This window comes from Oncorhynchus mykiss, chromosome 5, assembly GCF_013265735.2.
Source record: "Oncorhynchus mykiss isolate Arlee chromosome 5, USDA_OmykA_1.1, whole genome shotgun sequence".
Classification (NCBI taxonomy): Eukaryota; Metazoa; Chordata; class Actinopteri; order Salmoniformes; family Salmonidae; genus Oncorhynchus; species Oncorhynchus mykiss.
In genome coordinates, this window is record NC_048569.1 from 57,459,921 (window position 1) to 57,472,632 (window position 12,712).

Here is a 12,712-nt window from a genome sequence, read left to right on the forward strand (position 1 = left end):
TTGTGGTGCATAAGTGGGCAGGACCTTCGTTCATAGGAAAGGACTGTGAGGATTTCACAATGCAGGCCTTCGAGATTGATGCAAACCTCAAGGGGGATTTCAACTTAGTCTAAGAACCAAGGCTAAAGACACACACTCACACTCACATGCACCCGCACACACTTTCACAAATTTGTACTGACTGAGGTGAAAACTATTTTCAAGATGGAGGGAGGGAACACAAAAACAAAACAGAGACCGGGAGACCTTTGAAGCACATCACATTTTTATTTGTCTTTTCAAACACTTTCCTCTACAGCACTTTCCAATTTGTAAGAAAGCAGACCTTCACAACTAACAAAGCAATACGAAAGCAGCAGTTTGTGGGCACTCACTCTATTACCTGGGCCCTCCACTGACTGACTGCCATGAGCGCAGAGTCACTGGGGAAGGGACAGGGATCTATGAGTCTACACTAGAGGATGAGAGAGCGACAGACATTTTGTTTTGCACAAAGACATTTATATGTAGATATTTATATATGCATTTACAAAAAATATGCCTGGCCGGGGGCCAGACTACAAGGCATTGGGGGTGTGTAGAGAGAGAGAAAGCCAGAACTGGAATGTAAATATTGATAAGAACCAACAGGGGGTGCTGCTGCAGAGTCATCAATCAATCAAATGTATTTATAAAGCCCTTTTTTACATCAGCCGATGTCACAAAGTGCTATACAGAAACCCAGCCTGAAACCCCAAACAGCAAGCAATGCACCACGGTGCAGGCAGTGCAGAGTGGGAGGAGCTGGGGTTGCCAGGGGCGACAAGCCTCACTGCCGCTGCACCAAGCTCACCAAGAGGGAGGAGCCAAAGAAGGAAGGGTATTGGGTATTCAACAGGAGCTCGAGGTAAAAGTTACCCTTCACCATAGATCTAGGATCGGATTACCCTATACCCCTATCCTAACCTAAGACATTAGGCATAGAAAAATATTTGACCCTGCATTTGACTCCCGCTTCTGCTCAGTGAGGGCACTTCGAGTGGAGGTGTCCATGCGTTACCCCTGATAAGAATGGCTTTGGCATTCATTACCCTTCATAAGAACGACATTGACATTTGTTTACCTTTAAGCTCAAAGTTGATGGAGCAAAATGTGCTGCACCAATGGAGCAAATACGATTAACAGTGTCATCTTGTTTCCGAAAGTGGCAAGTAATTCTTTCCTCTATCGTCATATTAGGAAGGTATCATGCATGTCTTCTTCAACTTAAGTGTCACCATATTTCACTGCAAATAGAAATATCTGTGATTTTCTTAAAACACAAGTCGCAGAAAATAATATCTAACATAATATCTCATCTTCGGCAGTCAGATATGACAGTATCAATGATTTAGCACCACAGAAACACACCACCCACATTTAGCCATCCCAGCATGTCATGTGCAACCAAGTTGGCAGTGCCAACATATGAAATCCTTTTCCCCACCTTTAATATTGAAATGGACCAACCGAACCTATGCCAACCAACAGCCACTGAGCCACATGTACTGTATATGTAGTGAGCTGTTAGCTAGAAAGTATTTCAGAAATAAAAAGGCATAATCATATAAACACATACAAAGGAAGGGATGGGCCATGGTTCAATGCTTGGCCCTTTAGATAATTATTTTGTGTAATATACTGATGACCTTAAAGCCTCTTATCCAGTCCTATATGCTATACCTATGGTGATTCGTTAGCATGGGAGTTCTTGCATAGGTTTGGATCCAGCAGTGTGGGAATATGACTTGACGAGGACTGGTCTTCAGTGATGCCTGAACGGATCGAAGGCAGTGTTTTTGTCGGGACAGCTTCTAGACCAACACCCCATGCTGACAGTCCTATAGAGTAACGCACATGTCTGTGCCCTCGTCGTGACCAGCGCCCACTCACAGAGACAAAGAGCAGTCTAGAGAGTCAGGCCATGTCATGTGTACACTGACCGTACACTGACCGTACATTGACTGTACACTGACTCAGCTTTTTCTGCTCCTTCCTCCATGCTGGATGCAGCATATTGGAGAAGGTGTCGGCATATCAATGATTGCCCTGCCCATTTGAATGCACAGGAGGAGGTGGGATTGAAGGGGATTGGCAAAATACATTTGTTTCGTGATATATTTTACACGATGAAATGAATAGATGTTCCATTTGGTTTTTTTCTACAATGTACTGGATTTACCAGCATTATTCTGACAAGGCTTATCAGACCTTGTTATCAGATTTTTATTTTATTTTTCTATGTCCATCCTGTTCTTGATTTGAACCCTCACAAAGACGTTTATTTAACCTTTCTTTTAACTAGGCAAGTCAGTTAAGAACAAATTCTCATTTACAATGACGGCCTACCCCGGGGACGCTGGGCCAATTGTGCGCCGTCCTATTGGACTCCCAATCACAGCCGGATGTGATACAGCCCAGATTCGAACCAGGGACTGTAGTGATGCCCTCTTGCACAGAGATGCAGTGCCTTGGACCGCTGCCCCACTCGGGAGCCCAATGACATACACTGTTAAAATAACCTATAGAGCTCTATAAATATCAATGGATAGGTACAAATGCACATGGAACAATATTAAACGAGGATTAGGCAAACATTACCCAAGGTCAGTCAACCTCTTGCTGGAGAGAACTCACACCTTTGACTCACTTCAAGATAACGCAGACCATCCACTATTTAGCCATCTTTGAAAACAAAATGTTTGTTTTATTCCGCATGCGAATAGTACATGGACCACGTTTACATGGACCACGTTTACTTGGTCCACGTGTCAGTGCGTCGGTTGAAAAGATCTGGCTCCTAGCTTGACCAATTCAACTCAACTGACTCAACTCACCACTGGAAAAATACACTGGACAATAATAACATGACCCTCAGCTCAGCTGGAAATTTGGCTCCAAGATGGCAAAAATAAGTAAGAAGCAAGATATTCTATAGCTACAGGCACCCATAATGCAGCAAAAACGCACACAAAAGTAAAATACAGCTGTTCAATTTGAGCTACACCGCAAAACAAATTATCTGTGAGGAAAATAAAAATATTATTGCAACATTGAATTTGGAGCTAAATTTGCCACTCCCTGTGGAAAAGGATTCTGTCAACTTCTAGGACTGTAAAAATGTTGAAATTCCATGCTTTTTGCCTCAAGTCTAGCATGTTGACAGATAGATACACTGAATGAAAAATGAAAAGTAGGCCTACTTCAACTTTTGTTTGGTTTTGTTTCCCTTAAATGACAAAACTAGGGCCTAACAGTAGAGTTCAAACAGGAAAACAGGAAACCAAATACTCTTAAAGTGAAGCTCCTCCACACCAACTCTGAGGTCGACATACAATATGACCCCCAACCCCCTCCAAATGGCACTCCTCCTAAAAGTCTGAATGGAGCAACTTCTTACAGTATTTGCAACACAGTTTAGTATATGCGCTGCTGTGCCAAGGTTGAAAACAACAGACTATGCTCTATGCACCAATTCCACAGTAGTTGATATCCAACTGAAAATCTTTGGGACGTTGGAAGGGCCTGTCCAGGCCGACCATCATATCAAAACACAGTTGTTGGTAGGTCATCACATCAGGAGCCAGAGCTTGGATTATGTCATTGAGTTAAAGGAAAAATAGTTAATACTGTTATCACAAAGGCATTATTTATTTTAAAGGGGTAGTTGTATTCTTGGTAATGTAGTTAAGTGGGGGTGAACCACACAAACGTCAAGGCTTACACAGGGGCATTCATTTCATCAGTCTCAAGCTTCGGTATGAAAGACCTTCACGCATGTTATTCAATTCATTACTAGTGTTGTCGAACTAGTGTAGTTGATTTGGGCGCAGGAAAATGACAAAAAAAATAAGCGAGTATTGTTTTTTCTTCCAGAAAGAAAAAAGGTGATGGGGATTGTGGGTAGTGTAGTGTAGGATGATATAAGGACCAATGAGGCCATTGTAATCCAACACACACACATTCAAACACACATCCATGCATGCTCATACACCCACGCACGGATATCCATACACACACACGCACACAGTACAATGATGTCATCAATATCACGTCTCATTGCATGTCACTTTCAAATAGCAGTGTGGTTGGAGTCAGTCTCAGAAATTCCAAAGTCCCTTTTCTTTTTTTTTTCTTTCTGGAAAACAAAATCCAAGAGAATTCTCTAACAGCTTCATCAGTCATACATATTTCCCCATGTTTTTATCTAAAATGCACTAGCAGAGGACAGAAAGCACAATGTATAACATGCTTCTGTCAGGGCTTTTTCAAAAAATCAAAAAAGTCAAATAAATATATCTTTAAAATAAAGAATTTATATATTTAGATATATAGAGACATATATCTGTCCTTCATACAGAAAGTTAAGATTACAAAACTCATGACGGGTGTATTAGAGATGTCATTAAAAAAAAAGCTTGTTGGACAATGCTGGGTGTGTGAACGAACCAGTTCCTCTGTCTTTCTCTCCCTCTATCTTTCCTTTTATATCTCCTCTCTCCCTCAGAAACCTCAAAGTGTGAAAACGCAGGGATGGCTCGCCTTTGGCGCCATCCGTTTTAATCACAACCCAAAATCATACAAAAGTTAAAAGAATGAAAGGAGAAAAATGAAATGAAATATATAAAACAAGAGATGAAAATGAAGTTGGGAAACAACAGCCGGCTATCAAAAGATACAGAACATTTATGCCTTTTTTTGTCGGGAGGGGGGCTAACGGGAAAGGGGTGAGTTTTTGTTGTTTTTTTTTCACGCTATGGTTGTTGTTGGTTTGTCATTTCTCCTTGAAAAGTCAAGTCCCGGGGGGAATGCGGCGACACAACGGTGGCTCACATGATGGTGCAGCACTTGCAGGGCTGCTTTTCCTTATTGTTGAGCTCAGTGGCGCCCCCCTCTGGCTCGCCCCCCTTCTCCCCCACGGGGGCCTTCTCCTGGGGGGTCTTAACGGGGTCGGCGGCACTGCCGTTGGGCGGGGGCGACTGCTCTTCCTTGGTGCCTCCCTCGGTGACGGTCACAGTGGCGGGGTTGGGCCCCACCGTCACATTCTTGCCCTCGCCGTCCTCGATGACCACCAGCTGGGCCTTGACGGTGCCCTCCAGGCCCAGCACCTTGTTGGTTTCCGCCTCATCCTCCACGCTTTGGTAGCCCATGAACACCATGGTGACGGGGTTCTCAGCACTGGCCTCCACCTCGCCTCCACCTGGCTGGGGACTGGCGCCGCCCGCCTTGGCCTCCATGCCAGTGATCTCCTTCTGTGGTGTCGTCTGCTGCTCCGCGGCTAACTCGGCATCGGTGGGGACGACGGGGGCAGTGGAGGTGGTGCCAGCGGTGGTGGCGTCGCTCATCATGGACTCGTCGGCTTTGTGGATGAGCTCGTCCACCTCATTGGCGCTGAGCTGGTGGACCCCGTTCTCCCCGTTCACCTCGTGTACCACTACGAGAGAGACAGAGACAGAAAGAGAGAGAGCGAGAGAGACAGATGTGTCATTGACAGAAGATAACCAGAGCCTTCCTCATGAGAGCATGGAGAACTAGGCCCTGTTCAAATTCTTTAAAAAATGCATCCTTCCTTGAAGCAATCATGAATGATCTGATACAACCAAAGCAATGTCATGGACCTATGGCTTCCACCTGGCTCCTATACAATTGTTTAAGATCCTTCGAGAAACAAGGAGAGGGAGGCTATTTAACGCGATGCCTTTTTCCCCACAAACCTCCACTCATAGAACAATGACGTGCTCTGTAGCTGACCAGTGATGGCAGTCACAGTCAAGTCGCAGGGAAGGAAGCAGGTGAGCGAGGAAAGCAGACAAGGAGAGGAGAGCAGCTGAAAGAGAGCAGGGAGGGAAACAAAGCGAATGCCACAGCTGCTCCATCAGGAGCCCAGTGCATGTTGTCTGTGTCAGGGAGCAAAACAGGTGCTACAGGGACACCAAAAGTGCAATTTCAAATGAGTTCTGAATGTACTGACTGTGTTTTGCGCCAATACATAATAGCCCAAGTTCACGTTCACAAATTGAACTATTGAAGTAGAATTATTGGTTTAAAACCAGGTCTATAAATAGGGTTGGATTTATTGGTTACCCTGCAACACTGTGTCATGCTATGCTTAATTATTCATTTTACTTTACGAGAAGTGGTAATATCAAGGTAATAATATCTAGCGTCAATTATTGAATTCACGGCAATCATTATATGAGCTTATGCCAGTGAAAATGCATTGTCAAGTTTATTGAACCACAAGATGTTTGTCTTTCAGTGGCTATGATCAGACAAGCAATGTCTGTAATAACTATTTTAGGTAGACTTGTCTCAGGTCATATATTACAACATTATTTTTTCTTCTTCTGATATTACAATGCCTTCCAAAAGTATTCATGCCCCTTAACTTATTCCACACTTTGTTGAGTTGTGGCCTGATTTCAAAATGGATGACAGTTTCTCTCTCACCCATTTACACACAATACCCCATAATGTCTAAGTGAAAACATGTGTTCAGAAATGTTTGCAAATGTATTTCAAATAATGAAATACAGAAATATCTAATTTACAAAAGTATCCACACCCCTGAGTCAATACTTTGTAGAAGCACCTTTGGCAGCAATTACAGCTGTGAGTATTTCTGGGTAAGTCACTAAGTGCCTTCCAAACCTGCATTGTGCAGCATTTACCAATTATTATTTAAAAAAATTCTTCAAGCTCTGTCAAATTGGTTATTCATCACTGCTAGACAACCATTTTCAGGTCTTTCCATAGATTTCCAAATAGAATGAATCTCCCAGGGTCTGTTGGAAAGCAGACTGAATCAGGTTTTTCTCTAGGATTTTGCCTGTACTTAGCTCCATTCCGTTTCTTTTTATACTGAAAACTCGCCAGTCCTTAATGATTACAAGCATACCCATAACATGAACCAGCACAATTATGCTTGATAATATGGAGAGTGGTACTCAGTAATGTGTTGTATTGGATTTGCCCCAAACATAACACTTTGTATTCCAGACAAAAAGTTTACCTCTACGGGATCGGTGTCCCTAAACCGGGACAGTTGTTGCTCAATATGCGATAATGTGACTAGAATGACATTGTAAACAACATAGACATGTCTTATACGGGCAGAAAGCTTAAATTCTTGTTATTCTAACTGCAGTGTCTAATTTACAGTAGCTATTACATAAAAAAAATACCATGCTATTGTTTGAGGATAGTGCACAACAACAAAACACTTTTATCATGGCAACTAGTTTGATACATTAACCTCTGACGGTAAATAATGTACTTACTTTCAGTAATCTCGCTCTGATTTGTCATCCTGAGGGTCCCAGATATAAAATGTAGCATAGTTTTGTTTGATAAAATCAATTTTTATATTCAAATGTAGGACCTGGGTTCTACAGTTAGACCCCTCTGCTGTCTTTGGCTCCACACCCACCCCCCTGGCCATCTAGATGTGTGAAGGTTAGTGTATTTTCTGTAGGGAAGCTAATTATCCATCATGTATAACATTCCTGGAGTCATTGTAAATAAGAATTTGTTCTTAACTGACTTGCCTAATTAAATACAGGTAAAAAAAAAAAAAAAAGTACATGAAAATGTATCAATTGACCAATTCGGCACATTTGGGCAAACTCCTGGCAGACAAAATATTGTGTAGGGATGTAATTCTTCACTGGATCAGTCTGAAACTGTCCACACACACTGCTGCCATCTTGTGGACAGCTTCTAAATTACACCTAGAATCCCATCTCAATGTATGTATTCTCTTGCATTTCAAAGAGAAAACGCATTATATTTGACCAAATCTAATGTGTTATATTATCATATATTAATTTCAAATTTCCATAAACTGCAAAGTGTTTCCTTTCAAATGGTATCAAGAATATGAATATCCTTGCTTCAGGTCCTGAGCTACAGGCAGTTAGATTTGGGTATGTCGTTTTAGGTGAAAAAAAGGGTCCGATCCTTTGCCACATTTTTTTGCAGTAATACTTTTTTAGTGCCTTGTTGCAAACAGGATGCATGTATTCTGTACAGACTTCCTTCTTTTCACTCCGTCAGTTAGGTTAGTATTGTGGAGTAACTACAATGTTGTTGATCCATCCTCATATTTCTCCTATCACAGCAATTAAACTGTGTATTGTGTTTTAAAGTCACTAGAGGTGACTAGAGGTGCCAGAGAGGTTTCCTTCCTCTCTGGCAACTGAGTTGGGAAGGATGCCTGTATCTTGTAGTGACTGGGTGTATTGATACACCATCTAAAGTGCAATTAATAACGTCACCATTCTCAAAATGCACTGCTCTACTGACGGACCTTACAGATAATTGTATGTGTGAGGTACAGAGATGACATAGTCATTCAAAAATCATGTTAGACACTATTATTGCACACAGATTCCATGCAACTTATTATGTGATTTGTTAAGCACATTTTTACTCCTGAACATATTTAGGCGTGCCATAACAAAAGGGTTGAATACTACATTTCAGCTTTTCAATTGGATTAATTTGTAAAAATGTCAAAAAACACGACGTTATGGGGTAATTTTTGTAGGCCAGTGACAATTTAATCCATTTTAAATTCAGTCTGTAACACAACAAAATGTGGGAAAAGTCCATGGGTGTGAATAGTTTCTGAAGACACTGTACATGTTATTCATGTTAATAAAACCATAACACATATCTTAGCTCTCATCATAATTGTTAACACTTCTCATAACGCATGTTTTAGCCAAGTGTTTCGTTTTGCTGTTGAAATCATGTTGGGAAATCACCTTTCTGGTAATCCTCATACACCTTGACCCCTTGCCCAGAGAGGTTAATGGGCAGTAGGGTGTTGGTGGACAACACCTTAGTCTCGCCCGTGACATTGTCCCTCTCAACGGTGATCTCTACTGAGTACATTGCTGGGTGCATGGGGTGTCAACAAGAGGAGATGTTAGGAGCCTGCAGAGGTGTCCTCTCTCTCTCTCTCTTTCTCTCTCTCTCTCTCTCTCTTTCTCTGTCATACCACACATCCATGGAACACAGGAATTCTCTCACTTTCTCTCTTTCGCACCACATACTCCCTTTCACACCCCATATTATCTCTCGCTCAACAAGACTAGAGACATACCAGTTCCACTCAACCATATTTCACAATTATAAATAACTATGTAGTCTCTCCACAATACACATGTATAATAATACCAGCCAAAACCAGACAACCACTCTAAACAACCATTTTCCACCAACAAATACACCACTTGGTTACAGCCCATGTAACACACACGACTATAAGCAAAGAAGAAGACAGTCAACTTTGATTCATGACATTCCTTTGACTGCATATCTGGGCAAGTTGAACGACTGTGTGGATGTTAAGGAAGCACGTCTTTGTAGAACGGTCAATAACTTGGCTACATACACTATAACTAAGGTAAACTCGAACATTGGCCATCGGCAGGCCTACACTATGCGAGTCTAACGCTGCCGTGTTGACGGATAGAGAAATTGTACTCTTTAGCCGGAGCTGCGTTGCCTTGGCAACGTCGCATCGTCTGATGAAGACTATATATAGTGTATCCCCACACAACAGATGTACTGTGAGAACGGGACTCTCAGTATATCATCCTGGCTAACTCTATACAAACATACCACTCTTCTTGCTTTAACACCTTTTAGCCACAAACCACAGTGAATATCCACAAGAGTGAAAGTCCACAAGAGCTGACCAATACGCAGACGGACGGACGGACAGACGGACAGACAGACTCACATCAACTCATTCAAACACATTCCCATACAGATAGGCAAACACACGGAGGCAGACAGTTGACAGCTGTGTAGTTTAGGAGAGAAGACAAATGTTAGGGGGAAAACACAGTACGGAAACACGACACAATGTTAGCGACAACAAAATAGAGGACATGAAACACACCACGGCACTTCAGAGAGCGCAACGTGTTCAATGGCATTTCCATTGCTTTTGTGTTCTCCTAAAAGGTGTCACGAAAGCATGGTACATAGCAATGATGAAATACCCCGAGTGGTCCGTCATTAAAATAGTTCCTCCCACATGACTCAACATTGTTTTACCTTCCCACCCACACATTCAAATAGTGCGTCAAAGTACACTCGCACCAGTAAAACAGGAAGTGCACTACATCCTACTACACAGAATGGAACTGGTAGATGTATACGCCACATAAACGTCCCCTTCTAATCATCCCCCATAACAGTCCCTCTCTATTCTATTGTGTCCTATCAACTTCTCCAGCTTCTAGATATCTATTGGGCATCTATAACTTGTTTATGCACAGGGTATAGTAACCATACTGTGTTACTTTCTTAGTTTCTAGTTACTTAGCTCCTATCCAATGGTGATATTACACCAACATGTTACCAAAAACGATCATATCCAGGAAAGAGTTGGCCATGAGAATTTTGGGTCTCGATGAAACCAAACATGAAGTATTCGCTCTGCTCAGCAAGGGTCCTCTAGATAAGACGTATGAGGACCGGAGCTCAAGAGGTAAAACTAATTAGTCACTCGCCCCATCTCCTTCTCCCCCTCTCGCTATATCTCAATCGCTGTGGAGAAGAGCCCTTCAGTGGAGTCCCTCACTCTCCTTCCAGAGCTGTGAGGCTGATGAAAGCACATGTTTGATTAAAAGGGACAGAGGCCCACGTGTGAGGAGGAGGAAGGTTGAGACCCCTTGATATGGCTGAAAAGACCCCTTGCTGAGGAGATAAAGTCGTCCCCAGATGTTTCTAACTTCTCGTGTTTACAATACGCTGAGCTACACTGAGGTGTTGTATATGACAGTGGGGTAAATGACCAGCTATTTAGGTATCCTTTAGCTGTCATTCAATCAACGCTCCATTCAAATGAAGATTCGATAACGTGTTAGATTAGACATTGTGACACGGCTGACAACACGCTTGAGGAGCTACTGCCGGGCCAATCAAACTGGTTGTGTTTACATAATGAGTTCCACTGAGGAGTTCCATATTGAATTTATAGATTTTTACATTTATTATATGTCTAATCCAGTTACCCAGGATGCTAATGCCAGTAGCTGATGCCAGAGTGGGTGAACAGGATACAACAAAAATTACGATTTTGGGTAGGGGATAATATTATATTTTCTTACAATGTAATACCTATTAATACCTATTGAATGTTTGTTCATGTCTGAGTAATGAATAACCAAGTGTTATATATTTGAAAAATGATAAAAGTAAGTAAATTATATCAAATAAACTAACATCAGATATAGTACTCAGCCGTCTATGTAAAGAGGCAAGCAGAGACCGAGTTTATGAGTGAAAAAATAAAAATAAAAAGAGGCAAAGAGTAGAATTTGTCTCGCTACAGTGTGTCTCAGTCTGTGAGCTACAGGGTTCCCGAGACTCACCTGCTCTCGTCATATCTGAGGCACCTCCGGACATGTGCAGACGAGGGCTGTTGGGCACTTTGAGCACTTCCTTGACCTCTACAAGCAGTCAAGGAAGTGGGGTGAGAATGACAGAGAGAGAGAGAGAAAGAGACAAACACAGAGGTGGCCAGGTTTCGGCAAAGACAGATAGCGATAGAAGACTCCAAGAGAATCTTATTGACACTTCTTCCATTTTGGACAAACTTGGACTCTATTGCATGTCTTTTTTATATATAGACAGCAAAAAAAAGAAACGTCCTCTCACTGTCAACTGAGTTAATTTTCAGCAAACTTAACATGTGTAACTATTTGTATGAACATAACAAGATTCAACAACTGAGACATGAACTGAGTTCCACAGACATGTGACTAACAGAAATTGAATAATGTGTCCCTGAACAAAGGGGGAGGGGGGGTCAAAATCAAAAGTAACAGTCAGTATCTGGTTTGGCCACCAGCTGCATTAAGTACTGCAGTGCATCTCCTCCTCATGGACTGCCCCAGATTTGCCCGTTCTTGCTGTGAGATGTTACCCCACTCTTCCACCAAGGCACCGGCAAGTTCCCAGACATTTCTGGGGGGAATGGCTCTAGCCCTCACCCTCCGATCCAACAGGTCCCAGGCGTGCTCAATGGGATTGAGATCAGGGCTCTTCGCTGGCCATGGCAGAACACTGACATTCCTGTCTTGCAGGAAATCACGCACAGAACGAGCAGTATGGCTGGTGGCATTGTCATGCTGGAGGGTCATGTCAGGATGAGCCTGCAGGAAGGGTACCACATGAGGGAGGAGGATGTCTTCCCTGTAACACAGCGTTGAGATTGCCTGCAATGACAACAAGCTCAGTCCGATGATGCTGTGACACTCCGCCCCAGACCATGACGGACCCTCCACCTCCAAATCGATCCCGCTCCAGAGTACGGGCCTCGGTGTAACGCGCATTCCTTCGACGATAAACGCGAATCTGACCATCACCCCTGTTGAGACAGAACCGAGACTCGTAAGTGAAGAGCACTTTTGGCCAGTCCTGTCTGGTCCAGTGATGGTAGGTTTGTGCCCATAGGCAACGTTATTGCCACTGATATCTGGTGAGGACCTGCCTTACAACAGGCCTACAAGCCCTCAGTCCAGCCTCTCTCAGCCTATTGCGGACAGTCTGAGCACTGATGGAGAGATTGTGCGTTCCTGTTGTAACTCGGGCAGTTGTTGTTGCCATCCTGTACCTGTCCCGCAGGTGTGATGTTCGGATGTACCGATCTTGTGCAGGTGTTGTTACACGT

General features: G+C 42.9%; 1 protein-coding gene across 3 annotated transcripts in view; it reads right to left on the reverse strand.

Moving 5' to 3' along the window:
- Positions 1-243: 243 nt before the first annotated feature.
- The window catches only part of LOC110524123 (paralemmin-1), a 77,749-nt gene continuing 65,280 nt past the window's right edge, over positions 244-12,712 (reverse strand). For 2 of the 3 annotated variants that reach the window (XM_036977942.1, XM_036977941.1), the window contains one exon: positions 244-5,452. In XM_036977942.1, coding sequence (XP_036833837.1) covers positions 4,848-5,452 — 605 coding nt within the window. In that variant the 3' untranslated portion in view covers positions 244-4,847. Of the gene's footprint in view, positions 5,453-8,786; positions 8,919-11,411; positions 11,490-12,712 lie in introns of all 3 variants that reach the window. The other variant, XM_036977940.1, reaches the window with a different exon arrangement.